This window comes from Leishmania braziliensis, chromosome 33, assembly GCF_000002845.2.
Source record: "Leishmania braziliensis MHOM/BR/75/M2904 complete genome, chromosome 33".
Taxonomy (NCBI): Eukaryota; Euglenozoa; class Kinetoplastea; order Trypanosomatida; family Trypanosomatidae; genus Leishmania; species Leishmania braziliensis.
Window position 1 is genome coordinate 1324862 of NC_009325.2, and position 25538 is coordinate 1350399.

General features: G+C 56.2%; 4 protein-coding genes across 4 annotated transcripts; all 4 read left to right on the forward strand.

Annotated features, from left to right (window-relative positions):
* Positions 1 to 204: 204 nt before the first annotated feature.
* LBRM_33_3250 (hypothetical protein, unknown function) lies at positions 205 to 4359 on the forward strand (the record flags this gene model as incomplete). The annotated part of the gene is made up of 1 exon (XM_001568041.1): positions 205 to 4359. One exon carries the CDS (start codon positions 205 to 207, stop codon positions 4357 to 4359), a length of 4155 nt encoding a protein of 1384 aa, XP_001568091.1.
* A 2482-nt stretch (positions 4360 to 6841) lies between these two features.
* Positions 6842 to 10558, forward strand: LBRM_33_3260 (conserved hypothetical protein; the record flags this gene model as incomplete). The annotated part of the gene is made up of 1 exon (XM_001568042.2): positions 6842 to 10558. The coding sequence occupies one exon, from the start codon at positions 6842 to 6844 to the stop codon at positions 10556 to 10558; it is 3717 nt and encodes a 1238-aa protein (XP_001568092.2).
* Positions 10559 to 15958: 5400 nt separating this feature from the next.
* Positions 15959 to 16951, forward strand: LBRM_33_3270 (hypothetical protein, unknown function; the record flags this gene model as incomplete). The annotated part of the gene is made up of 1 exon (XM_001568043.1): positions 15959 to 16951. One exon carries the CDS (start codon positions 15959 to 15961, stop codon positions 16949 to 16951), a length of 993 nt encoding a protein of 330 aa, XP_001568093.1.
* A 3816-nt stretch (positions 16952 to 20767) lies between these two features.
* LBRM_33_3280 (hypothetical protein, unknown function) lies at positions 20768 to 23662 on the forward strand (the record flags this gene model as incomplete). The annotated part of the gene is made up of 1 exon (XM_001568044.1): positions 20768 to 23662. One exon carries the CDS (start codon positions 20768 to 20770, stop codon positions 23660 to 23662), a length of 2895 nt encoding a protein of 964 aa, XP_001568094.1.
* Positions 23663 to 25538: the final 1876 nt, after the last annotated feature.

The window sequence follows — 25538 nt, forward strand, 5'->3', positions numbered from 1 at the left end:
TTCAGCGGACACAACACGCTAACGGAGATTACCCATGAACGCATCATGGCGCAGCGACTCACAGAGAAGTGCTATGGCATAAGCACGTTTTGGCCGCCTGATAGCCAAGCGAGCGAGCGAGCCGGCGACACGGAGGAGCAGCTCTTTCCTGCGTTCGGAATAGAGGGAGCAGCTCCACCATCCTTGGTGCAACCGGCGACGAGAATGATGCGGGCCCGTGCAGAAACGGTGGCGACCTCTCCGCCGTCACGGTTGCTAGCCGAGTTCGATGACCTCTATCACGTTTTGTCGATGCCGATAGCAGGTGCCGTGCACCCAAGCTCGCGTGCGGACAGCGACCGAGACAGCATCGGCGGCGGAAGCCATTTCACTAGGCGTGCACCACAGCAGGACATACACTACCTGAACACCTCAGTCCTCACCCTGTTCCCAGACGCACCTGCCAGCACCTTTGCGCGTCAGCAGCGAGACTGCGCCGCTTCACGCAGCGGGTCCGCTTCCGTCGATTCATCCTGTGATTGGGTGGTAGCACCAGAGAGCTGGGAGTACGGCGAGTGGATGTTGACGTCGCAACCAGCGACGAGGGAGGCGCTCAGCGTGCATTCGACCGGCACTATGGTGCTCGCCACCGGCGATGAGCGTCGCTCTGCAGAGCTTCCGAACGCTACTGCAACTAATGTCGCATCAGAGTCGTCGAATAGGCCATTTTTGACAACGGCCGACTATTTCCCACGAACGGCACACCCCAAGGCGGTGTGGAATGAGCGTCAAGTAGGCACCGGTATCACTACAAAGGCGCAGTGTGCCCCCTCTACCTTTGCCTCCCGCCTGTCGCGAGGAGTTACCGACAACGATGCGTCCTCCCAGGCTAAGGCGCGGCCGCTAGTAGAGGTGTGTAATAGTGCTGCTACCACAGCACCGCCGCCGTTAGACACCACCACCGCCACCGATGTGTGCATCACCATGAAAGAGGTGGAGACTGGTGCGACGACTCCGATAAGGAGTGTCGCGGATGACAGTAGCGTTGTCGACGTTGCCGTTCGCCAGTTGAGCGAGCCGCTGTCGCACCACTACTCCTCTGGTTTCGCGGAGAATATCTTCGTGAGAAGTTGTTGTCGCGCCTCGGACGGCGGTGCGCCGTCTTCTGAGGTATCAACATTTCTGGCAGCGCGCAGCGCTCGCCAGCAGCCACCACGGCGTCCCTCTTACGCTAACAGCACTCGTTCAGTGGCGTTTAAAGCGCACACGACCACCCCTGCTATGTCGAACGGCCTCCTGGACGGGCACCAGCTGGCCTTCACGACAACCACCACCGCGGGAGGTGTGACTGCGCCGTGGTTGTTGAAGAAGAGTGCGAGCACAGTGACAACCGCCTCTGTAAACAGGCCTGCAGCGGTCTTAATAGCCAATACCGCCCCTCTCCTGCCCTCCATTGTGCCTCCTATTCGCAGGACCACCGACGCACCACTGCGCGTACCCTCTCCTGTGGCGCCTATTTCTTCCACGGCGACGCTGCACGTGCTGTCGCCTCAGACCATCGCGGCTGTCGGACAGCATACTTTGACTTCGTGCGCCGGACAACCGCCGGAGGTCCTTCGCGCACTCGGCAGACATCGCAGGAGGCTGGCGCTCCTGCCGGGGCCTGACAACGTCGCCACGGAGTGTCTGTCAGGCGTGCCACGTCAGACCAAAAGTCACAGCACATCAGCCACGGCGATCGGCGCAACCTCGAGCACCACCAGCACTTCTTCGGGAGACCTGACGTCGAGCTCCTCCCCGCAGCGCGCCTGTGCAGAATTCAGCGAACCGCAGCAGTCGTTTTTAGGGGCTGAGCCGTACCCCGACGCCATGGATGATAACTTGGTGATTCACTGTGAGTGGAGGAAGAAGATGGCTTGCTCATCACAGATTTCACCTGCGGACTGTGGGACGAGCTCTTCCGCTGCTGTTGGGCGAAGCAGGCTTTACATGGGCGTTGCAAGTTCACGCTTCACCGCTTCCACCCCGACTGCCACGGCTTCACCCACGGCCGCCCCCATGACGAGCCCCTTCGCCACCTCGTGTGGCCTCTCCGCGGAAGAGGGTGCCGCCCACGCTACCGAAGACTTGTCCCGCCTGTCACCCCAAGCAAATGAGGGCGCCCAGCAGCAACTGCTGAAAAGGCTTCCTCTGGACTCGAGGGACGAAGGCCAGACTTCGAGTCCGGTCATCTCCACCTCCATTTCGTCACCACTTGTCACAGCGCGGAAGGCGACACCGCCACGAGAGGAGGTGCACGACCACGGGCCTGCTTCTTCCCAAGAGAGCGGAAAGGGAGCTGTTGATCCCACTCGCTCCCAATCTGACCGGCGGCGGCGTATGGGTCTCAAGGAGAATGTGGAGGTAGTGTTACCCGACTGCAAGTCACTCCGGGTGTCCATGTCGTCGTGGCTTGAGTTTCGCAACCCGACCATGCGCGAGCAGGGTAAGGAGATGATGCCGTCGGCGGAGGAGGTCTACACCCATCTCATGATGCGCTCGAACGCACTGTGCGTGTTGGTTGTCGTCGATGAGGACGCGGTGCGGAAACCATGCCTTGTCGTGAGTGGACTCAGCGTGCGTGTGTACGAGGAGGACAAGGCAGTGTCTCTGGCGAACGGTAGAATGGCTCATGAGTTGAGGCGGGCACTGAGGACAAGCTGCGGCGGCACTTATTCTCGTTTTTTGTGCGGTTCCAGCTACGCTGACGAGGAGGACACTAGCGGCAGCGACGACTCGGGGGTTGGCATTCGTGGCGGTGTTGGCATGAGCAATCGTGCCATGAGCAGCAGCGGCGGTGGGCTGCCATCCAACCTCAAGTCCTTTGTTCTACTACCAGACAAGAAGGAGCGCCTGAACAAGTCAGGTGAGGTTCATTCAACGAACTCCCGCCCTGGAGAGTTTGACAAGTATCTCCACAAGTTTGATCTGGACGAGACGCTTAGCCGTCTTGCTGGCAGAAAGGAGTGTCATTCCGTGGCTCTGGAGATGCTGATGCGGACGTGGGTGACGGGGCACAATACTTGCCTCTTGCTCGGGAACGGCAACGGCCGCAGCACGCACTCGCTCGACGTGACGGTGGGGGCGGTTGAGAACGCGATGATCATGCTGCGCGAGCGACTACATGACTCGGCCAGTCGAGTTGAACTGCACATCTGCATGGGGGACGTCGCTGATGACGAGGACAATGGTGGTGTGGCAGTATTAGACCTTCTGGCATGCTCATCCGACGGCGACGACAATGACGACAGCGGCGACGACGAAGAATTGGAGAAGGGCGTGAGGCGGCAGCGGAAAGGGGCATCGCCAGCTGCACTGAAGCGAGGCCCACCCCGCTCTTCAGTGCAGCTGGCGCGCAGTCCGCTCTTTGGCACCGTCGTGAAAGGCCTGCGCTCCGTGAAAATCGACGACGCGACTGCCGAAACGGGTGCCATTGGTCGCCTCTTGACGCTGGGGTTTCTGCGGTTGAACATCTCGACTCACTCCTCCCGGCGCAAAAGCGTGCCGAATCAGTCGACGCTCAGCAACGCTGCGTTGAGCAAAGTACACACTAGCTTCGCTACGCTGCGGCTGAAGACTATCTGCCGGGGTGCAGACATGCGCAGTGCACGCCTGAGTGCATGGGAGAGCACGACAAGCGACAAGAGGTTTGGCTGTCAGGAACGGCACAGCCACTCTGTGGAGTACAAGGCTGACGTGCTCGTGTCCTCGCTTCTGCTCGTCTATTTTGGCACTGAGTACATGGTGCTCGACACCCTCGTGCAGCGCAGCCACGCGTACCGCATGCCGACGCGCGAGGAAGACGAGGGCTTCGTGCATCCGAACGCACCCATTCGACATCAGAAACCCGATTTTCTTCCCTCCAGATGGCCAAATGCAGTGGGGTTTCTGGAGTCACTGGTTGGTGATGCGTTGGGGGGCCGCACCCGCACGCTGATGTGCCTCTGCCTCTCCGAGTATGACTCGCGCGCAACCCTCTGGCTCCGAGCTGTGAGCCGCGCACGGCGTATTACCAACGTGACGCCGAACTGCGGCAACGTGCGCAACTTCCTGGTCTACCTCCTGGAGCAGTACGACAGCTTGGCAGCGCTGAGCGCCAAGGCCACCACTAGGCACCGGCAGCGCCGCCGCCACTCCACCGCGTCCTCCAGCAAGGAGTTTAGCCAATGGTCTGTCCACTGCGTAAGAAACATGATTGACGAGCTTGACGCCTTCCTTGCCACCCCGACAGGTGACACTCCGTCGCTTGAGCGGCTGGAGATTGCGAACGAGATGATTGTAGCGACGCCGCCGGATCTGCTAACAAATCTTCCCCTTTGCGTCTTTTCACAAAACTACTGAATTCGAAGTCCATTGCGTGACGTACCGTTGGCCATGTGTGTCTTGTCAGACTCTGGTGGGGATTGAGACGACAGCGCAGAGAGGGATTAGGGCGCTTACAAGGGTCGACGCTACGACTATGTGCCTTGATTTGCGTTTCTCTTCGTGCGCCCGCAATTCGCACCCATTTTCTTTTCTTTTGTAGCTTTGCCTCTGTGTGCTTGTCATCCCCCTCCTCCTTTCCTCTCGGCAACACCAGCTGACCCTTGCTTCCCCCCTTCCTCCTCGCCGTCCACTTGTCGCTCTAACTTTCCACGTCACTCTTTTTTCCCTTCAGGCCCCGCGTTTAACGCTTCTCCACTCCCCGGGTGAACACCGTCTGCCGGAGCCTTTTCTGTCTCCTCCCTCTCCCCTCCCCGAACTCGTTTTTGTTTTCTCTTTTGTGGATATACTGAGGAGATGCATGCGGTGCGGAGGGCGGCCCTCTTGTACAAGAGAATGCCGGCGACGGATCCCCGCTCGCTCCCCCCTCCTCCCCTTTCCATGCCAGCGAGGGTGTCCACCGGTCTCTGCGCGAGCTGTTTCCTGTGCTTGCTATATTCACCCTTGTGCGCGTCTCTCCGTGTCTAGCGATGCGGCAGGGTCGGTGGGAGGGGGACGATGGAGTTTCCCACTGTCCTGTGGCAGCGCATCTTTGCGCTGCCTGTCAGCGATACTTCTTCTAGTCTCCTTTCCCCTGTGAAGGGGGGGGGCCCTGGTGACCTTATGGACCCCCCTATCGCGTTGTTTCCACTGACCACGTCCCTCTAGCACGGTCTGCTCCCCCGACACCCTTTCTGTCTCCCCTCGGTGAGCGCGGCAGCTGGAGGGGCAGGCGCCGCACTCTCGTCGGTGCACAAGCACCGCGCAGACGCATATCTACGCGCCTGTGTAAATGGCGCGCGCTGTTCCTGCCGGCAGTGGGCTCGGTGTAAGCGGTGCGATCCGTGACGCAGACCGGAGGTCGGATCGATGGAGAGGAATGTGCTGACTCGCTAATGGCACTGGTGTGACTCTCTCTCTCTCCCTTCTTCCATTTCCCCTCTCCCCTCTCTCACGCTAGCGAGGGTAAGCGAGCACTTGCATGGGCGCGCGACGAGGTGGCGGCGGCAGTGCACGGATGGGAAGGGACGTGCATGTGTGTCTGTTCGTGTTTCTGTTTGCCTGTCTAGCGTTCCCTTCTCCTTTCTCTCCGTGTGCGCGCGCCTGCACAGGATCGATGCTCTGCCTTTTCACCCCCATGCTCGAGAAAAGTGACCAGTTTTGTCTTCCACCGCGACGGCCAGCCTCTCGCTATCCCTCCCTCTCTCTTTCTTCCTCTCTTTATGTGCTGCTTGGGTTTCCGACTTTCCCGTAGCGTAAGTGAGCGGTGGTGTTGTTTCTAACGGGAGCGTTTCGTCTTTGGTGTGTGTGTGTGTGTACTTGTGCAATGCGCATGTGTCTCAACGCGTATGTGAGCGTGGTGCTGAGTGAGCCCTTCAGGTGAAGCAGTGTTGTCACTCCTGTCTCTCCATTGCTCGCCTCACTGACCACGCTCTTTGCCCCTTTTATTCTATTTCTGTTCCCGTAGTTTTTCTTTGTCGCTGCACCGCTGCCCCCCTGCCATAGATCACACCTGCACAAGCACATAACGCTAGTTGTTGTATCATCTCACATTCAAGTGAAGCAAAGAAAAAAAAGGCAGAAAGGGTCGTCTACTAATCTCTGCATTGTCTCCGTTCCTCCCGCTCCCGCACACCTGCGTGCACTGACATTATTAGACGGTAGTGTGACTGTTGAGCAGAGAGACGAGAGGGAGTGGCCCTGGATCGACTCTGCTTAGATTTTGGCGGAAGCGAAGCCTTTGCCCTCTCACCTTTCCCAGTCGTCGTTCACACACCAACACAAGTGCAGATACGTGTATGTGTGAGGAAGGCGACATGAAGGGCAGTAGCGACAGTGTTGCTGAGCAAAGACGGTTTTCTGACATTCTTTTCCTAACTCTGTTGCTGCTTCCTCCCCTCTTCTCTTCATCTGCTTTGGTATGTCTCGCAGTATTGCGTGTCTTCCTCTTCCGCACATCGCAGTGCTTCCCGTCTCACCTACTTAAAGTGGTGATCAGCTCCGCACAGATCTCTTCTGTTTTCCATCTCTCTGTCGCTGTGGTTGTGAGTGTTGTTGCAGCGATTTCTTTCTCCATTTTCCACCTTCATAGGTGTGACGTGTTTGCTTATCCTTGAGCATCCCCCACACATCGAAGTCGTCCCACACGCAGACCATCAACATTTGAGTCGCTCTCGGCATCCCCTCTCCACACCCCCTTAACCCATTCTTGATAGCCAAGGCCGTACTGTGCAGGCGTGCTGCACTGCCTCGTTGTGTTCGCAGGGGTGGTGTCTTCGTGCTTCCTTCTTCTGCCCCCCTCACTCACACATATTCACTTTCTCTCTGTGTCTTGCTTGTGTGCCCAAAGGTTCACGCAGCGATGCAGCAGGCGGTTGGGATACCGACACACAGCCTCGCACCGGCCAAATGCCCAGCTATTGCGGCCGGGGCGTCGATGACGGGGCAGGGTGCACCGACACCGTTTGACCACCAGCAGCAAGGTATGTCGCTGGCGAAAGGTCAACATGCGGGTCCGGACCCCTCTGGCATGCCAGCTGGGTATCTGTCCGCCCATCAGGCGGAAACACAGCCAGTGGAGCGAGCAAACTACGACACCAACGCGAACAAGCCCACCTACGCGAAGCGCGTGCGCCATGGCGAAGCATTCACATCCGTTGCCGCAGAGGGTGTGCAGCACTCGGAAAGGCCTGTGCTGGGGGCGTCTGATCCCCAGCGTGTGAACAGCAACCTCCCGAGTGAATGTCCTATGCTCACCCATGCAGTGGGAGATCAGACGCGCTACGCCTTCAACGTTGACCGCAGCTCGTTTGCACACGACGCATATCGCAGCGGCGTTCTCCGCACCGGCTCCTTCCGTGGTGGCGTTCCAGGGTCGATGATGATGGGTCGCATGGGCAGTATGTACGGTATGGGCGGTTTGATGGGCTCCATGTACGGTATGGGCAGCACGTATGGCATGAACATGTCCCGACCAGCCTCGCTGCTCGGCAGCATGTACGGCAGCCAGTATGGTATGGGGTCGATGGGATCGCTGTACGGCATGGGGGGTCTGAAGAGCCGCATGGGATCCATATACAGCATGGGGATGCCGATGGGGTCCGCCATGGGCCCGATGGGCGTGATGGGCTGCCCGATGGGGTCAATGTACAGCACAAGCCCTGGCAGCCAGTTCGGTCCGAACGGCTTCAGCAGCGCCTACGGCGATCACTTCCAGAACGACATGGGCAATTCGCAGTACAACGGTGCCAGAGGCTTTGGCATGTCCGACTTGGGCAGCAGCTACCAACTGCGGCCCGGCTACGGCCCCACTGGTATGAACGGCATGGGCGAGGCAACTGGCCCGAATGGTCCCGCCTCTACTAACGCTTTTTCACCCAGTCTCGTGGAGCGGCCTTCGGCCTTGTTCAGTGGAGCTGCCGCCGCCGCCGCGCCGCCGCAGGTGCCCCCGGAGACGAACCGAAGCCATGGTGCACCGCTTCCGGTGGCCACGCCAGCCGACGGTGCGGAGGGGCAGCACGGCGAGCGCAAGAGCGGTGTGGCAACCCTGCTGGTTATTTCTGCTGCCGCGAACCCGGCAACGACGGTGATGCTTTCGAGCAACCCGCCAGTAGCGATGGCTGCCGATGAATTACTGCGCACGGGTCCTGACGCTCAAGCTACCGCCGACGCGATCAAGCGGAACACCCACTGCCAGGGCGTGTACCACAGCGTCAACGCTGGACACAACACGGCGCTGCTGCTCGCGACGGACGGCACGACGGAGTCCCGTTTGATGGCGGCGGAGGTGGTAAAGCAGGTGCTGGCGGAAGCACTCTCGGTAACGGGGAAGGCAGCTGCGAGTCACGGTCAGCTGGGCTACTACGACGCTCGTGTGTCGGCCTGCGCGCTACACAGTGCCACGGAGGTGATTGACTGCGTCGAGGGTGGTGCTGTCGCGAACCTTGAGGTTGGCTCGCATCCGGTGTTCGGCCCCGCTTTTCTGAACGTTGGAGTCGTCACTGTGCGCAACATGGCAATGGGCATGCCTCAGGTCGACGCTGCCATCACTGCGGCATGCGGGAAGCCTGATGCTAAGGTGGTTGTCATCGAGGCTATCGTAAAGCAGGTACGACCAGCACAGAAGAGCGACAGCCCCATCGACGTGCTGCTCTCTTCGATTCTCTTCCTCATCAGCAACGTTACGATGGGCCAGCAGTCTTTCTTTGAGGCCTTCTGCAACGACGCCAACCTGCCACCAGCCCTCATCAAGGGTTGCATTGGCGGCGCGTGCCGCACCGTGGCGGTGCTGTGTCTGCCCAAGTGCGCCGATCCCTCGACTGCGACGGAGGCGTTGGCATCACTCAACGCAATCCGCAACTCCCCGAACTCGATGCCCCGCAGCGGCAACCTCGTCCGGTTCATCGCCTTCGCCACCGGTGAGAATGACAAGTTGCGACAGAAGCCGAATGTGGACGCAGCAGTGCTAGAGAAGGTTGATGCAATGCTGGCACACGGGCGCGCTATGCTGCAGGACCCGCGCAACACTGTGCCGGTGGCGTATCCCAACTCGTCGCAGCGTACCCTGAGCCACACGTTGAACACGCCGCAGCTCTCCTCACGCGACCTCAACGCTCACGCCACGGAGAAGGGTCGTGATGCATCGAACCCGATTCGAGTGGTCGCCATGGCGAGCCCGCAGGTCCGCAACAAGCTTCCGCTGACCTTCAGTGTTGGTCCCGACGGCAGGTCCATTGTGGACGCTGCCAGTGGCACCCAGGCATCCGCGCTAGAGGTGGTGACGCGTTCCCCAGAGGACTGGCGCAGCACGACTTCGGAGCAGGTGAAAGAGGTGCAGACGCTATTCCAGAACGGTAATAACACTGCCATTGTCGGCACCGTCTCGCCAAACGAGGTGAACGTGTTGAGCAAGCAACCACTATGGCTGTCCTACAAGCACATGGTTTCCTCCCTCCTCAGTGTCGCCACACAGAAGTACAAGTATGCCGAGGTGAGCCTCAGCGTCACGTTGCTTGGTGGCAACGAACTGCTCGCAGATCTGTTGGTTAGCATGGACTCGGCAACCACGACGGCGCAGACCCCGCAGAAGCTCTCCGTGGCGTACTCGCCGCTCTTTGGCCCTACCGTGTACAAGGCGACGATCATCAAGCAACCTACCCCACTTCAGTTCGAGTCCACTATCAACAGCGCTCTCTACCACGTGCCAGCGATTATAAAGCAGCATCCGAACAAGAAGACGGTTATCGTTGCGTCGGCCGTTATGAAAGGTGTCACCACCACGGATGTGTACACAAGCTCGATGCTGGCTGCCAGTGCGATGGACCCGACTGTGTTCACTGACATCCTCGACAAGGCGCCAGACGTGCCACATGAGCTGTTTGAGTATGCCTTTGGAGGTCCGTGCTGCACCTTGTTCCTTGCAGACATCATCCAGGGTGATGCAAACGTCGGGAAAGTGGTCGAGCTGATGAACCGACTTAATGCGATGCAAAACCGCAGCGTGCGGACGTGCAGCGTGAGGAAGTTTATCGCCTTTGCCGAGGAGAGCCTGAGGAAGGTGGATGTCAAAGCAGCCGCGGCCAAGTCGGAGACAGAGAGGGAAGCGATCATGCGCAGCAAGAAAAGCATGGAGGTATTTCACACGGAGTACAAGACCCTTATTGCAGATCCCGAACACCACGACCCCAAGACATACCGCCGCCGCTGCGGCGGTATCGGGTCGTCTGGCTACGGCGCTGCCACCGCCACTACCCGGTTCACCCCTGGCGCGAGCAAGACGCGCAGCCTTGCGACACCAGGCACCGGTGGGGCGTTGGTCGACAAGTCTCGGAGGAGCGCTGACAGCAGCGAGAAGAACAGCGAGCAAAGCAAGAAGGCTGACGACACCAGGTCTTCGGGCAGCCGTCACAGCTCTGGTCACCGGAGAACTTCTACAGACGGCAGGAGGCGGCACTACTCCAGTGGTCGCGCTAGCGCCGACTCTGAGTCCTCCGGGAGTCGTCACAGCTCCGGTTCGAAGCGCAGCTCGTCATCTTCCTCTCACAAGCATCATCACAGATCCTCCAAAGGCCAGAAATAGTAATCGTCATTTGCGGTGTAGCGGTGCGTGTGCTCCTTACTTTACCTACCACCTGGCAAGGCAGACGGCACCGGGGAGCGGCAAAGCGAAAAGACAATGGACCCTGCCCACGACTGTGTCATCCTGCGTACCATCTCCTCTCCTCCTCTCTTTTGATCATTCTTCATGCGTTACTTTCTCTTTCTCTCTACACAATTATGTTTGTTTTCCCGTGCCCGTGTCCGGGTGTGTGTGGGGGAGGGAGGCGAGGCGGGCGGATTGATTTCGCCCTTAGTGTCTCCTTCGCCCCTCGCACATCCTTTCCGTCGTGCGCTGCACTTCTCCCCCCTCCACACACATCACACGAATCATTTTTTCCACTTATTTTCTGTTTTGTTTCTCTTTTTCTTTCTCCTTTTTGCGAAGGCACAATGCATTTGCCATGGTGCATGCGTCTCCCTATTTCTCTCGGCGAGTATGTGCGCGCGTGTGTGTGTGTGGAGGCCTTTTAAGTTGTGAAGAGCGCACCACGGTGAGCGGGGGGGGGTTGTATTTCCCCTTCTTGCGTAAGGAGAGTCATTGTAATTTTTCCTGGTCGTATGTTGTTTGGAGGTGTACATCTGATGGATTGCTGATGTGGGCATTTCGGTTTGCTTGTGTCACGCACCGCTTGTGGGTGTACGAGCACGTATGAGCTGATCGTGTCCGTGCGCACCCATATGCGGATGCGTGGGTATGGGCCCCCACCACCTGCCTCTCTCCACGGAAGGGAGTCCGCACTCGTACAGCTGCGTTTGTACTCGATCGACAGGGTGCGCAGCGGCTTTTGCCGTCATTGCTGCTGCTGCTGCGTTTCTTCGAATGAGTTTTTGTGTCCCCCTCTCCCTCTCATGATGTCCCTCACGTCTGTTCCTCTAGTAGCGTATTCATGTCAGCCAGACGTCTTTAGCTGAATATTTTTTCTACCCGTACTTTTTGTCCTCTTCCCTTGTGTCCGCCGATGTATGAGAGAGTTGAAGTGTGTGTTTGTTTGCCTTCTTCTATTGTTTGATGTTGGAACGTGCTCGGTGTTTTTTCTCTTCGTTTGATGTGTGTGTGTGTCTTTTCTGCCGACGTTTCTTTCCGGGGTGCGTGGTCTCTGCATCTCTGGCCACCCGCCCTTCAACGCTTTTCTTGGGCTAACAGGCGCAAGTTGAGGGGCTGCCGTGCACGCGTATGTGCCTCATCAGGTGTATCTGTGTTCATGTGTGCGCGTCCGTGGCGCATGCCCCCCCCCCTACTCCTCTACTCCTTCCCCCTTCTCCCCCACGAACACCCCCAGTTCATTATGCATAGCCGACCATACTCCTTTATGTGAAGAGGCACACGTAGAGGTCTCGACTTATTTTCATTTTCTCTCTTGCTTCTGCTGGCGTTACGTTTCAGCGGCGTGGTCCCCTCCTTTCTTTATTTGCTCTTGGCACAACGGGAAAAGCGGTGCCGTTCCTCCCCTCCCCCTCCCTCGCGTCTTTCATTGTCTGGATGTGTGCATGTTCGTTTTTTGCTGGCCTTCCGCTTCTCTTGTGGCACACTTTATGTGCTTTTCTCCCTGCGGCCCGGTCTGGCGGCTGTGACGGCTGTGGTTATTCTTCGCGCTATTCGTGTGTTTTTTTTTTTTTCCTATGTGTGCATGGATTTGTGTGTGTATGTGAACAGACCGTTTTACTTTCCAGCCCCTGCGCTTACCTCTGTCGTGAGCTTGTCACTCTCCTGCTGCTCCCACCTTCCTCTATTGGTCCTTCTCCTTCCGCCTCGTTGGCCTCCCTTCTTTTCTTCCCGCTCTCTCTCTATGGAGTAATGAGAGCCCCTCGCTCCGGATGGGCGTGATGGCTGTTCTGTGCATGGCAACCAAGACGAGGAAGGAGGATCGAGGAGGAACACAATAGCAGCGTGAAATGACTTTGTGCGCGCATGTTTAGGGAGTCTTACTTCTTTTTTTTTTCGCTTATTCATCTCTGTCGGGGGAAACCTGCCCCCGATCACCAGTGCAGGCTACCAAATTCGATCCTTGATGCTGAGTACCAGCAGCGCGAACACCAATGCGCACGATGATGATCGACTGAGAGGCATACCGAGCGAGACCCAGACACGGACGTGGACATATGCGCAACAATGTGTGCAGCCTGGGTTCCTTGTGCCACCTGCAGATTATCAGCATGGTCGTCATTATGAGCGAAATCTACGTAACTTTCGAATTCTGCAGCAAGAGACACGCATCGACGCCTGCACACACGCGTACACCCACTGGCTCAAACAGCGCATCGTCTACGTGTGATGTCTCTGCTCCTCCTGTGTTTTTATTTCTTCATTTGTTGTGTTTGGCTTTTGTAGACAGATGCTTTTATTCTTTGCTCTCGTCTCTTATCACTAGTCTTCTGGGTGTCTCGTGGGCAATCCGTGCGTTTTGTGCGACATCGATGTCTCTCTCTCTCTCTGTGTCCGTGCCCGCGTATGCCTTTTTTCTCATTGTGTTTACGTCCGTTTCAGCGGCGCTGAGAGAAACTTCGCTGGCTTGCAGTTTCGATATGGTCGGCTGACAAGTCACAACGTGGGCGTGCGTGCGTGCGTGCTCTCTGTGACTTCTTTCCTTCTTTTCTTTCTGTCGTTTCTTTTCTCGTCGCTCCTTTCTTTCCGTTGTGCGCGGGTGGACTTCCCTCCTTGCTGTTCTTGTCACGCGTCCTATTAGCCTCCGCATCTCTTCCTTTGATGGAGAAAGTGTCGCGACTCCCCTTCTGTTTTTTATTCTTGACATGCATGCGGTGCGGAGGGCGGCCCTCTTGTACAAGAGAATGCCGGCGACGGATCCCCGCTCGCTCCCCCCTCCTCCCCTTTCCATGCCAGCGAGGGTGTCCACCGGTCTCTGCGCGAGCTGTTTCCTGTGCTTGCTATATTCACCCTTGTGCGCGTCTCTCCGTGTCTAGCGATGCGGCAGGGTCGGTGGGAGGGGGACGATGGAGTTTCCCACTGTCCTGTGGCAGCGCATCTTTGCGCTGCCTGTCAGCGATACTTCTTCTAGTCTCCTTTCCCCTGTGAAGGGGGGGGGCCCTGGTGACCTTATGGACCCCCCTATCGCGTTGTTTCCACTGACCACGTCCCTCTAGCACGGTCTGCTCCCCCGACACCCTTTCTGTCTCCCCTCGGTGAGCGCGGCAGCTGGAGGGGCAGGCGCCGCACTCTCGTCGGTGCACAAGCACCGCGCAGACGCATATCTACGCGCCTGTGTAAATGGCGCGCGCTGTTCCTGCCGGCAGTGGGCTCGGTGTAAGCGGTGCGATCCGTGACGCAGACCGGAGGTCGGATCGATGGAGAGGAATGTGCTGACTCGCTAATGGCACTGGTGTGACTCTCTCTCTCTCCCTTCTTCCATTTCCCCTCTCCCCTCTCTCACGCTAGCGAGGGTAAGCGAGCACTTGCATGGGCGCGCGACGAGGTGGCGGCGGCAGTGCACGGATGGGAAGGGACGTGCATGTGTGTCTGTTCGTGTTTCTGTTTGCCTGTCTAGCGTTCCCTTCTCCTTTCTCTCCGTGTGCGCGCGCCTGCACAGGATCGATGCTCTGCCTTTTCACCCCCATGCTCGAGAAAAGTGACCAGTTTTGTCTTCCACCGCGACGGCCAGCCTCTCGCTATCCCTCCCATTTGTTTTTGTTGCTGTGGTATTTTCAGTAATGAACTCATCTGTGTAGGTGTGCGAGTCGGAGCTCTTCTCTTTCTTTTCCATCACCTTCAGCGAGGCTTTTTGTTTGATGTGCTGATATGTGTATGTCGTCGTTTACGTGCATGTTGCCTTGCTTTCACTTCTGTGCCCTATTTTTTTTTTTTTTGTTTCTCCCCCCTTATTCTGTTTTTTTTTTTTTTTTTACCTCGCGAGTATTTCTCTCTCGATTGTGGAGAGGTGAGCGCTGTCGCTTCTCTTTTTCCAATGCTCAGTTGCTCGGTGGCGCGCCCTCTCCGCTTTTTCTTTTTCCCTTTTTGTTGGTGTCCCTGTCAAAATGACGTAAAACGCTGCAGAGATGCTCTGCTGGTTGTGCGTTTTTGCAGTTGCTCTTCTTCTCGTGTGTGTGGGTGTGGGGGGGGGGTGCGTCGGTGTACCGCTGCATGTCTCTCTCTCTCTCCTTCTTCCACACTTCCTTCTGCGTTTCTCTTCTGCCCTTTCCCTCCATTTCCTGTGGCGGCATCACACGCACGGCAGGTCCAAGCCCCCTGCGTAATGTTGACCGCTCTGCTCCTCAAAGGCAAACGGTAAAAGTGGCGAATATCGAAACATGAGAGTTAGTTGATCTTCTCCCCTGCTTGTCTCTGGTCGTACTGCGTGTGCGGTGGACCATGTGCTCCTATGCACGCAACACGGACAAGGGATCTCAGGCATGTGTTTGCATGGACGGTGGCGTGTATTGCGGAGAAACTGAAGAATCTCTCGGAGAACCTGAGGCGCGGTCCTGTGCCGCCCCTCTTGCATTCCTCATCCTGTGCAAGAGACAATGCTCCCATTGATCCGCTCGTTTCCTTCTCTCCTACTTTGGGTGTTTCCAGTGCGAGTTAAAGCCAGTATGAACAGGGTACCGGTGTGTTCACGTTCAGTGGAGGTGTGTGCGCCACCAAACGTCTACGCACATGCGCAAGCACCCGTTCACTCATACCACCCACTGCTCCGCTTTTTGGCGCTCCAAGTATGTGTAACCTCTTCGTTCTCTCTCCGTTCTTCTCTATTTGCACTCTTCTCACTCCGCTCCGGCCCACTTTATTTTTTGGTCTTGCTTTCACGGTGTGTGTGTGTGTGCGTGTGTGTGCGTGTCTCCAACCCCTCTAGCTCTTCTACCGTGCTCTCACAAAGCCTAACTTGTAGGGCTCTCCATCCCACCAAACTGCGGCTCGTCACTTGTCCCTGTGCAAACCCTAGCGCTCACTCCTTGCGCTCTCGAGCACTCTCTTTTGATTTTTTCTTTATTTCTGTGCTGTGTGCATCCATATCCCTATATATCTAAGCTCGTGTACGCTTACGAGCACGTGGACTACCGACGTCTGTGCTGTTTTTTCTTTTTTTTTTTCTCCTAGCGTGCGGACTGCACTCTGCCGAGGCTCCTGCACTCTCTGTTAAGAATTTGTGCGTGTGTGGCAGGCGGGTAAACAAGAGGTGACTCTCACGGCGCTCATTCGTTTCTTTGCGAGTCGCTCTCTCGCTTCTAATCGGCGTATGTGTGTAGCTGTAGGTGTGTGTCTTCCCCTCTGTGCACCTTCTTGCCACAGACTACAATTAGCCCAACTCTACCGTCTTATTGGGTACTCACTGGCGGAGACCTCCTCCTGCTTGCGCCCCATTCCTCCCTCTGCTGTCTACGCGACCGTCCCCTCCTTCCCATTATCGTGTACGACCGTGCCGGTTTCATGCAGATGCAAGGCAATGTCCATCCTCAGCAGATGGAATGGCTCATGCAGCAGCAGCAGCAGCAGCAGCAACACCCACAGTGCATTTCACAGCCATTCGCGTCGCGTGCCTACCACCTAGAGCCCATGAACGCCCTGCAGCAGAGACAGCAGTGCGGTGGCGCGCAGGGAATGATGATGGGACAGCAGGCTGGTGGCAGCGTGGCGGGCGGAGGCCTGCCAGCGTACGGCCCGGGGCCTATGGTAAGGGATATGCAAAACGGATACATGAACCCGCTGCCAGCGGGTGCCGCTAGAAGCGGTGCCTACGGAACGCATGGTGTGCCTGGTAATAATCCAATGGGGCATGGCGTGGCGGGCTACGCGGCGGGGATGGGGGGAACGGGCACTTCGCAAAATGGCAATCCCCATAATTTCACTGCCGGCTTTGCTGGTGACACTTCTGGGTGGAACACCATCAACTTCAACAGCATCTTCAACAACGTAGTCGATCCACAGGTGCAGCGAGCTGTTGCGGCGCAGGACGATGGTAAACCGCTGCTGTTCCCTCCTGGGCACCTTCTTGCGCAGTATCCACCCGAGTACCAGCAGCAGCTCGTCTTCTACTACCGCCTGCTTCGCTTGCAGTATCCAGAGCTGTATCAGCAGTATGTGGACTACTACCAGATGTACTATGAGCCACTCTACTACCCCGCCCCAGTGCCGCCCCCAAAGGACGATCTCCGCGTCAAAGAACCTCAGAAGCAGCAGCTACCGCCGCCACAGATCAGTATGCCACCACAGCAGCCAGTCAGTCCTCAGCCGGTGTATTATCCGCCGCCCGTAGAGCAACCCAAGCCCCAGAGTAACTTGCCTCGCACTGCATCGAACCTCAGCGGAGGGCAGACACTGCAGAGCTCGCTGCGGCGGCAGAACTCAATGCGCCGAAATGAGGTCAACCAGCTTAAAAACGAGGGCGGTCTCAAGCGGCTGCCGAGTATGCGGCAACGCTAGAGTTAATTGTAAAGGGCGAGTTCAACATGCGGCTCGTCATGTTGAAGTCTGTGCACGAACATGAGGGTGTGAGCGGTCCCTCTCCCTCCTCTGCCGTCTTTATCCAGTGGCCACGAGACGCAATGTGGAACCAGCTGCACCTTTTTCATTTTCCACCATTTTCTGCTCTGTTTCTCGGTTGTTTGCTAGCTGACTCTGATGGTAATGGTGTCCTTCCATCGGCAAGAGTCGGTTCACTACCCACCTCTCTCTATCCCCTTTGTATTCGTTGTTTTTTTTTCTTCTCCTTTTACTCTCTCTCTCCCTCGCGTCGATACATCCACAACTGATTTCACTTTGTTTACCTCTCGTTGGCTTGCGTGCGCCACTTAGTATTATTATTTTCCTACAGTAGTAGGGTGTATGTGTATATGAAGCACGACTGGGCGAGGTTCGAGCGTCTCGCGTAAATTGTGAATAGATTTCGAGCGATCATGGGACAGAGCGGAACACCAAATGACTACCTTCACATGAAGGTAGACGATGCGGCAGGGGGAAAAGTCAGGTGAGGAGTATGTGCTGCTCATCTGGGTACGAGAGAATGAGACTGGAACTTTCTCCCCTTTTTACTCTCCCATTTATTTACCGTGGCGTGGAATACAACTCATGTTGGGTGAAGTGACGAAGTCCCCTTGTACTCCGCCAAAACACCACCGACTCCACAAAAAGAGTTTGACACAAAAAAACGCCCGCCCACCCGACCCTCTTTTTTGTCCTCCTTGTCTGTCTCTGCAGCGGCTGCCACTTCCTCGTCTGCCACATCCTTGTCCCCACCCCACCCCTTTTCTTTTTGAATACGCCACTGAAGACGCGACGGCGCGCTGCCTCTGCATCGAGTTTCGCCCTCTTTTTTTTTATGTATTTTTGTTTTTGTTTATTTATTATTATTTTTTTTTTTTTGATCTTGGAGAGTCTGTATGCATTCTGCTCGTGATACCCGACATATGGCCTGACTTTCTTCTCTCTTGAGGGAAGGGGGGCATCTCATCACGTACGGCACACTTCCCTTTTGTCTTACCATTCCGTGTAGTCTCGCTTGTATTTACGATGTAGAATTGTTTCACCTCATCCCTGAATTGCGCTCCAGTCAACGTGTCGTGATGTGGCTGCCGAGTTCCCAGTTTGGTAGGAGGCATGCATAACGACAAGTCACTTCAACCGTTGGACTTGAGCGGACGGCGCTGCCTACACGGACTGCGCAGCAAGGGCGTCCACGCTAATAAGCGCAAGCACACTCACGAGGGTTCCAGAGTATATCACGGACTATCTTTCCAGGAGTCCAACGTCTGCATGCGTTCTCTTCTAGAAAAGATGTGTTGGCGCTCTGTTTGATCAGAGACCCCGGCGATATTACCTCCTGTTGTCCCTCGTGTGGCGGGGTCTGGTGGTTGCTAAAAGCCCGCCTAAAAGACAAGTGGCACCCGCGGGCGCCGCAAAGACGCGGGGACATTTTCCCTCCCCACATATGAAAGGATGCTGGAAAGCGCATGTGACTTGATGGAGCCGCCAACAACCTACCTGGCATACATTCGGTCCTTTACGTTCTCTCTCTACCTAGTCGCATGATGGTATGCAGATATGCGTGTGGGTGTACGTGCAGCACCTGTACCTGTGTTCTGTGGCATGCGGCATTTCCCTTGGGTGCTCGGTGGAATTTCTTTCGTGATTCGCCACCTTCACCAGCACCGTCTCTTTAGTGTATGTTCGTGTCTCTCTGTTTCTTTCGTGCTCTCTCTCGGTGTTCGTTTTTCCTTCTCCTTTGTATTTGTTCGCCTTGCCTTTTCATCTTGTCTTGGTGGCCATCCTCGTGGCGCTCGCATTTTCCTCATTCGTTGGCGTCGCTGTGTGTTCAGCTGTTTGTGGGTGTTTTCCTCCCGTGGCGCCCTTGGAGAGGGACAGTCTTTTGTCTCTCTTCTGATTTTTCTTCCCCTTGCTGATTTTCACGGCGGGTCGAACTTCTGTGGTCAGGGCTTCGTGTTGCTCTCTTTCAATCTTTCTTCGTTTACGTTGCTGATCCTCATTGGGCATCGTGCGTGTCCTTCCCTTCTTCCCCCCTGTTTCCTCTTGTTCCCCCCCCCCTCCCGTCTACAAGAGCGACACCGGTTGAGAGAGGCACGCAATACGACGTGGGAACGAGAGCGAGCGAGCAGAACGAATGAGTGACACCTACAGCAGGCCCATGTGTGCCCACGTGTTCCTGTAGCTTAGATCAGCTGAAACGCTGGACTGCTGTGGTTTGCACCCAAGGCTGATCCGATAAATGTGTGGCCGGACCTCATGCCGCTAATGTGCGTGTCATATAACCCACAGAATCGTGGAGAAGTGCGAACAGCTCATCATGTGATCCCAACACAGGCGCGACAGAAAAACGCGTTCGCTGGCTTTCTTCAGTTTCTTTCCTCTCTATGCGTTGGACTCTCTCTCTCTCTCTGTCTGACAATGTGCATGCATGCACGTGTGAGAGAGTATCTCGATGTACATCGGTCTATACGTCTGCACTTTCCTGCGCTTCCTTGCTCGTTTCCCTTTTTCTGCTTTGCTTCTTCCTCTCGTTGTGTTCCGCCTGTCTCGACTTGCTTACCACCATGAGCCACCGTTCTTTGCATTGTGCGCGAATTCCTCGCTCTTTCTTCGTCTCCTTTCTCCAAAGCGGTATTCTTTCCCCCTTTTTTCTCTCTCTCTTTCAGATATATGCAGAGTTGCAGTTATGTACACACGCCCTTGCATGTGCGTTGCTCATGCTACAATCGGTGTTGTTCTTCTCCGCTTACGTCGGCGCGAGTCTTGTGCGTGTACGTGTGCGTGCGTATCATACATGCAAATGAATCAATAAGAAAAGATAGTGCACTCCAAGTAATGTCGCTGCGTGGGAGGGAAATGCAACCAAACTCCAGAAGCGTTACGAATGACCGCATGACCAAACGCACCCCTTGTGTGTGGTCCGTGCTTGATTGAGAGGGGGGAGGGGGCAGTGTAGGGCTGACGAACTGCAGGAGTGCATGGACGCTTCTCAGTAGTGGTCCGTACCTCCGCCTTACCCCCCCCTCTCTTTTTTTTTCAAGTGCTCGGTTCGCCGAAGAAACGAGACACCTGCGCATTGGTGTGGCAAACGCGTCTCTTTTTCGCTGTACATCTTCTTAGAGGAGGCGGGGTGGAGGTTGCCCAGACTCCCGCTACATTTTGTGCTCGCAGGGAACGCTGCTTTATACTCGTATGAGTACGTTACCCATGTCTCTCTATCTTTCCTTCTCTGCGGATCTTTCCCATTTTCTCTATTGCTTATACGCGCACATGCACACGCAACTGTTATGGAACCCCTCCTCCCTGTCGAGGGGCTAAGTCACCAGAGTAGCCTCCAAAGGAACCTTGGAGGCAAGCCCTCTTGGTTCATCTCTTCCCTGTCTCGCTTGCTCGCTCTCTCTCTTCATCTGTGTTATTCGTCTTGCGTCAAGGGCATTATTCGAGGCCCCTTTTCTCATACACATTTTTCGTTTCTCTCTTTTCGGTCTCTTTGTTGGTTTATTCGTTCCCTCTTCTCCGTCCTCTCTCTCTCTCGCTCCGTGGGCCCCGGTTCGCTGCCGTGTGTGCCTGACGATGAACCTTGGCTTCTTGTCCTGCTTGCTCTCTCGCGCGTCTGCCACCACTCGAATGTCTGTGGGCGGCTTCACTGCCACTGACTCCCCCCAAACTTTCATTGTTCCTCGTCGTCGCTGGAATTGACTCGTGCGTACTTTGGACTGCCCTGCCCCGCGTTTCCGCAAACGTCATCTCTTCCAAATGGGGCGACGGAAACCTACGCAACCCGTGGAAACGGAGGTGATGCAGCGGCACCAGAGCGCGTACAAGCGACGCGGATCCTTTACTGCATGCAACACAGGTCCTAACCAAAACAAGAACAGTGGCAACCAAGAACCTAGCGGTGGTGGTGGCGACCTGGCTCGTGAGCACAATAGCCACCTCAGTCGCAACGGGCTCAATAATGGCACCTCCTTCCGCCGTCTTCCTCAGGACCAGGGTGGCGGCGGTCCGGCACCCTATACAAGCTTTAACTTTGTCTCACCACCCCAGCAGCAGCAGCAGCAGCAGTACTTCCATCAGCCGTCACCACAGTCGTATGACAAGTATTCGAGCCAGCCCACACAGAATGCCCAGGGGCAGCCATACTTGCCGTACGGTGGCAACTACGAGTCGCTCCCGCCGCAGCAGCTTATCCATCTTCGCAATCTACCACCGCTTCCTCACGTAATGACTCCTCAAGGTCCGATGGCGCCGCCACCTCTGTATCTCTTTGCCATGCAAGGCTGCCCCCTTGCGCCCGGCATGCCACCACAGCAGCAGCGACAGCGTTGTGAGCCGCCAGGCAGCAGTAATAGAGCCGTGCCTCCGCAGCACTATGCGGTGAGCGGCAACGCCATGCCTTCTGCACTGCAGCCGACGCTGGCAAGACGACCATCGTTTATTGCGACGAAGGGCAGAACGGTAAACATAGCCCCCAACGCAGTACCGCCGACTGTAGTCGATCCACGAGCAGGAACCACTGATGGTACTCGCTTGACCCGTGCGCACAGCATCCTCAAACACACCTCCAGCTTCAAGAAGCAGGCGCATCCCACTTCAGAGGGCGCCAAGGTGGTCCAGAAAGAGCTCACCATGGACCAGCGACTTCATGAGCGGGAACAAGAGCGGCAGCGGTTGCAACAGGAGATGCAGGCCCGCATGGCTTCCGAGCAGTCTGCACGAGAGCAGCGGCTTCGTGAGTTGCAGCACCGTAAAGTGCCGCAGAACGTTGTACCAGAGTCGTTGGCGAATGCCTCTCCACGCGTGCAGGCGGGACTGCCGAAGCCGGGTTTTCACAGTGGGGACAGTGTCTCGGAGAGTTGCCGAGTGCCGGCCTCCAAGCCCGTTCCTTCGTCCCAGCCGCCGACTTCGGTTCAGTCGCTGCCGGGTCGCCCGACAGGGAGCGTGCCGTTCTCTAAGGCGTCGCAGAGGCATCCGGTGTCTAAATTGGTCGCCAGGTCGCCCTCCAGCGGAGAAAGCCCTGGTATGGCGGCGCTCGTAGAAGGCCACAGCAACTTGCCCGCTTCTGACGGAGCAGATAACCTCACGATGCTCGACCCCAAAGGCAATGGCAGGGTGGCGGCGTCGGGTGGTGGGGCCGCAGCCGTGGTGGCGAAAAGTAAAGGCCCTGCTCGTGGTGCCAGCGCTACCGCTACTGCGGAGGCACCGGCGGTGGCGATGCAGCAGCTCTGGCACCGCTGCCTGTCCCTCGCCCTGTACGAGATTCCGCTGCGCTGCAGGAAGACGGTGAAGAACGACGAGGAACATATCGATGACTCGAAGTTCCCTGTGCGACTCTTTGGTAGCACGCTACGCGTCACCGACGCAGTGACGCAGACGTCGACTGAGTACCAACTCGATGAGATCGTCACGCATCGACGAGGTTCTACCAATGTAGAGTCGAACCTTCTCGAGAAGGTAGGCGAGGTACTCATCGAGGGCTACAGTGCGTCCGTCCTGAGCCTCGACTCGAAGGGACTTTGCAAATCTACTTCTGCCTTCGACAGTGCTGCGTGGCTTGCTAAGCAGCGTCTGCTCATGAACGTGTTGCGTAGGGTAAAGGGGATGCAGTCCGTCTACAGCGAGCGGGTTGGCAGCGGCGACTTCTTCGAGGCAGCGTTTTCCTTCGCAATTGTCAAGAAGGTGTCGTCCCAACAAGCGGCGGAGTGGAATATTACGAGTGTGGCCACTGCGCAACGGACGTACGGGGTTGTGGACCTTCTTCAGCCAGAACCAACAGTTGTTCAGTTCAAGATGGATGGCTGCCTCCTGTTTGGCCACCGCATCGCCGGCGTCGAGTACCGCGCACTTCGCAGCGAGGCAGAGTTCAAGACCGTGCTGACGAGTGCGCAGGTCAACGCCAACATCGTACTTGGCCGCCTGGCCGACGCTGTCGCCGCTGACCCCGACAACGAGGCCGCAGCAAATGAACAAGAATCTGTCCTTCAGGTAATAACGTGTGTGCTGACGCACCGCAAGACCGGCCCTGTCTCGCTACAGGAGCAGATGGCGGAGCCTGCCGAGGCGGTCTACAAGCGAGAGGCGGAGAAGGACGTCATGTCCTCTGATGACGAAGATGACACGGACCTGCCTACAGCGTTTCGGTCGCACAACGTGCCGTCTGGGAGCAGTGACATAATTATGAACTGTCTAACTTGCATTGGTGCTCAGCAGAGCCACGGCCTGTGGGCCGCTGCACTGGAGCGCAACCAACGTATCGTTCCCACAGCCCTTTTCGAGACCGCCTTTGGCGGTCCGGCATACACGGTGATTCTCGCCAGTATGGATCCCACCAAGGTCGAGTCTGCCGCGGCACTTGACACGCAGTCCGCCATGTCCCTCAAACTACACCGCCGCCCCCTTAACGGGTCTGCTCGCCGCTTTATCCAATGCTCCAAGTACGTGACAGGGGCCCTGCAGACGAAGTTGAGCGGCACAATTCCCCCATCCGACGCGCAGCAGCGCGACTTGAAGGCTGAGATTCACAAGCGCGCTATGGGACTCGATTCGCTGGGCGAAATGCTGAGTTCCTTCGAAACGAATGGATTCAGCGTATCAGGCACCACCTCGTTTGCCCAGGTGCACCGCGCAGAAGCATGCGCACGCAAAAGTTAAGAAAAAGAGCGGGTGCAGAACTATATCTTTATGTATACCAACATGCAAAGCCGAGCAGCCATATTTTTTTTTTGTTGTTTTAGTTGGTTTCTTCGTCAAGACTGGCGCCGAGATGCTTCCCTGCGGCACTACGGACTTTTAAAGCACTTCTGTTTGTGTGCGTGTTTTCTTCTTTGGATGCTGGCTTGTATTTCAACGCTTACGTTGTTTCTTTGCCTTTTTTTTTGATCCATTTCACCGCAAATGAGGGAAGTGGCGGCTACACACAGAGTGGGCGAGGCGGAGAGCCATGGGTGGCTTCTCATTCCTCTCCTCTGTCCCTTTTCCCTGTTGTCCTTCCTTCGCAGTTGTATTTCTCTTTGGTCATTTTTCTACGCTGATTTCACCCTACTGGTTGGTCTCACTGTGGGTTGTGTGGCTGCCGCTTGCGGTGGCGCTTGACTTTCCTCTAGCTGTAGGTGCTTTTTTCGTTATCCGTTTCGAATATGCAGAAGAAAAGAACAGAAGAACCTGAGCAAACACTCTTCCGCCTCCTCGACGCTGCTACTCTCTCTTCGCCGTCGTGATGGAGTCTCGTGTGCTGTACCATGTTTCCATCTCTCTTCCGTGTTCTATTTTGCCTCCCTTTAAATTCTGGTGCACTTACACGCGTGTACCTGTACTGATTTCCTTTGTTCTCCATGTACGCACGTTGAGGCTGTTGCTGCTACTGATGCTGTCTGCTGGTGCTGGTAGTACTATCGGTGCTGTGATAGTGATGAGGATGCGAATGTCTCCATGAAGAACTTCGTGATTTCTTGTACCCTATTTGGCCTTTCTCTTTCCTGGTGCATGTGCAGAATATTCTCTTCTTTTTCTTTGTATATTACGTTTGCTTCTAGATTTCTCGGTATACGTAATTCCCTTCCCTTTCGAGCAACAGTATATAAGCGCGTGTATGCGCGCTTGCGTGATCACAGGGGTTTGCCTCAGAGTTTTCTCCCTGGCTCTTTCCGGAGATGTATGGGGGGGGGTATCGGTGCCGCTATTCCTTGTTTTTCTTTCGCCCTTCTGTTTCTCTCTATTCCGTCATCCCACTCGTTTCTCTGCCCTCACCCTCTTTACCCCGGCACACTAAAGCAGGGCTTCTTTGTTTCTCTATAGATTTGACTGTGCGCTGCCTAAACCTGTGGCGTCCCAACCGCATCGTTGTCTGTGTCACCTTTCCTGATGCTCTCTCTCTCCCTCTCTTTCTTTCCTCCACTCTCAGACGCACACGCACAGCGATATGCACCCTATCGCATCTTCTCACTATTTCTACTTTTTCTTTGCCTAGTAGGAATGTGTGCAGTAATTCCTCTTTGCCTCGTCTTTGCGTCGCTGTGGCGTGTGCTTTCACTCCTCTCCCCCTCCACCACCCTAATCTCGCGTTATGTCCTCCCGCCAAAAGGGCGTGTGCTTGTTTGCTTTTCTGTAGCTGTCGCGGTAGCGCATCGCATGCACTTGGAGGACGAGAGAGGACGAGGGCATAGGAATCACGCTGGCAACAGGCAACGTAGCGAAGGATACTGACGGTGTCATGCTTGCGCCCGTCTGTCGTTGAGGGTCGTTCCCTTTTCTGATCTCGATGCTTTTTTTCGCGTCTCTTTTGATTGTGCCCCTTTTTTTGCACTTCCTCCCTGTCTCTGTGTTGGCGCGCTGATGTGTGTAATGCTGACATGTGCCACTATGCAGTGGAACGTGCTGCTTTTTGCATTCATCGCGTTACTCGTTTTCTCCCCCCCCTTTCCCTTGCTGTTTTCGATGTACGATTGCGTGTCTTTGTCTTCGGCTCTTGTCGCTCCTGTCGTGTTGAAATTTCAGACGCGCACACCGTCCCAATGCGCAGAGGTCGCGT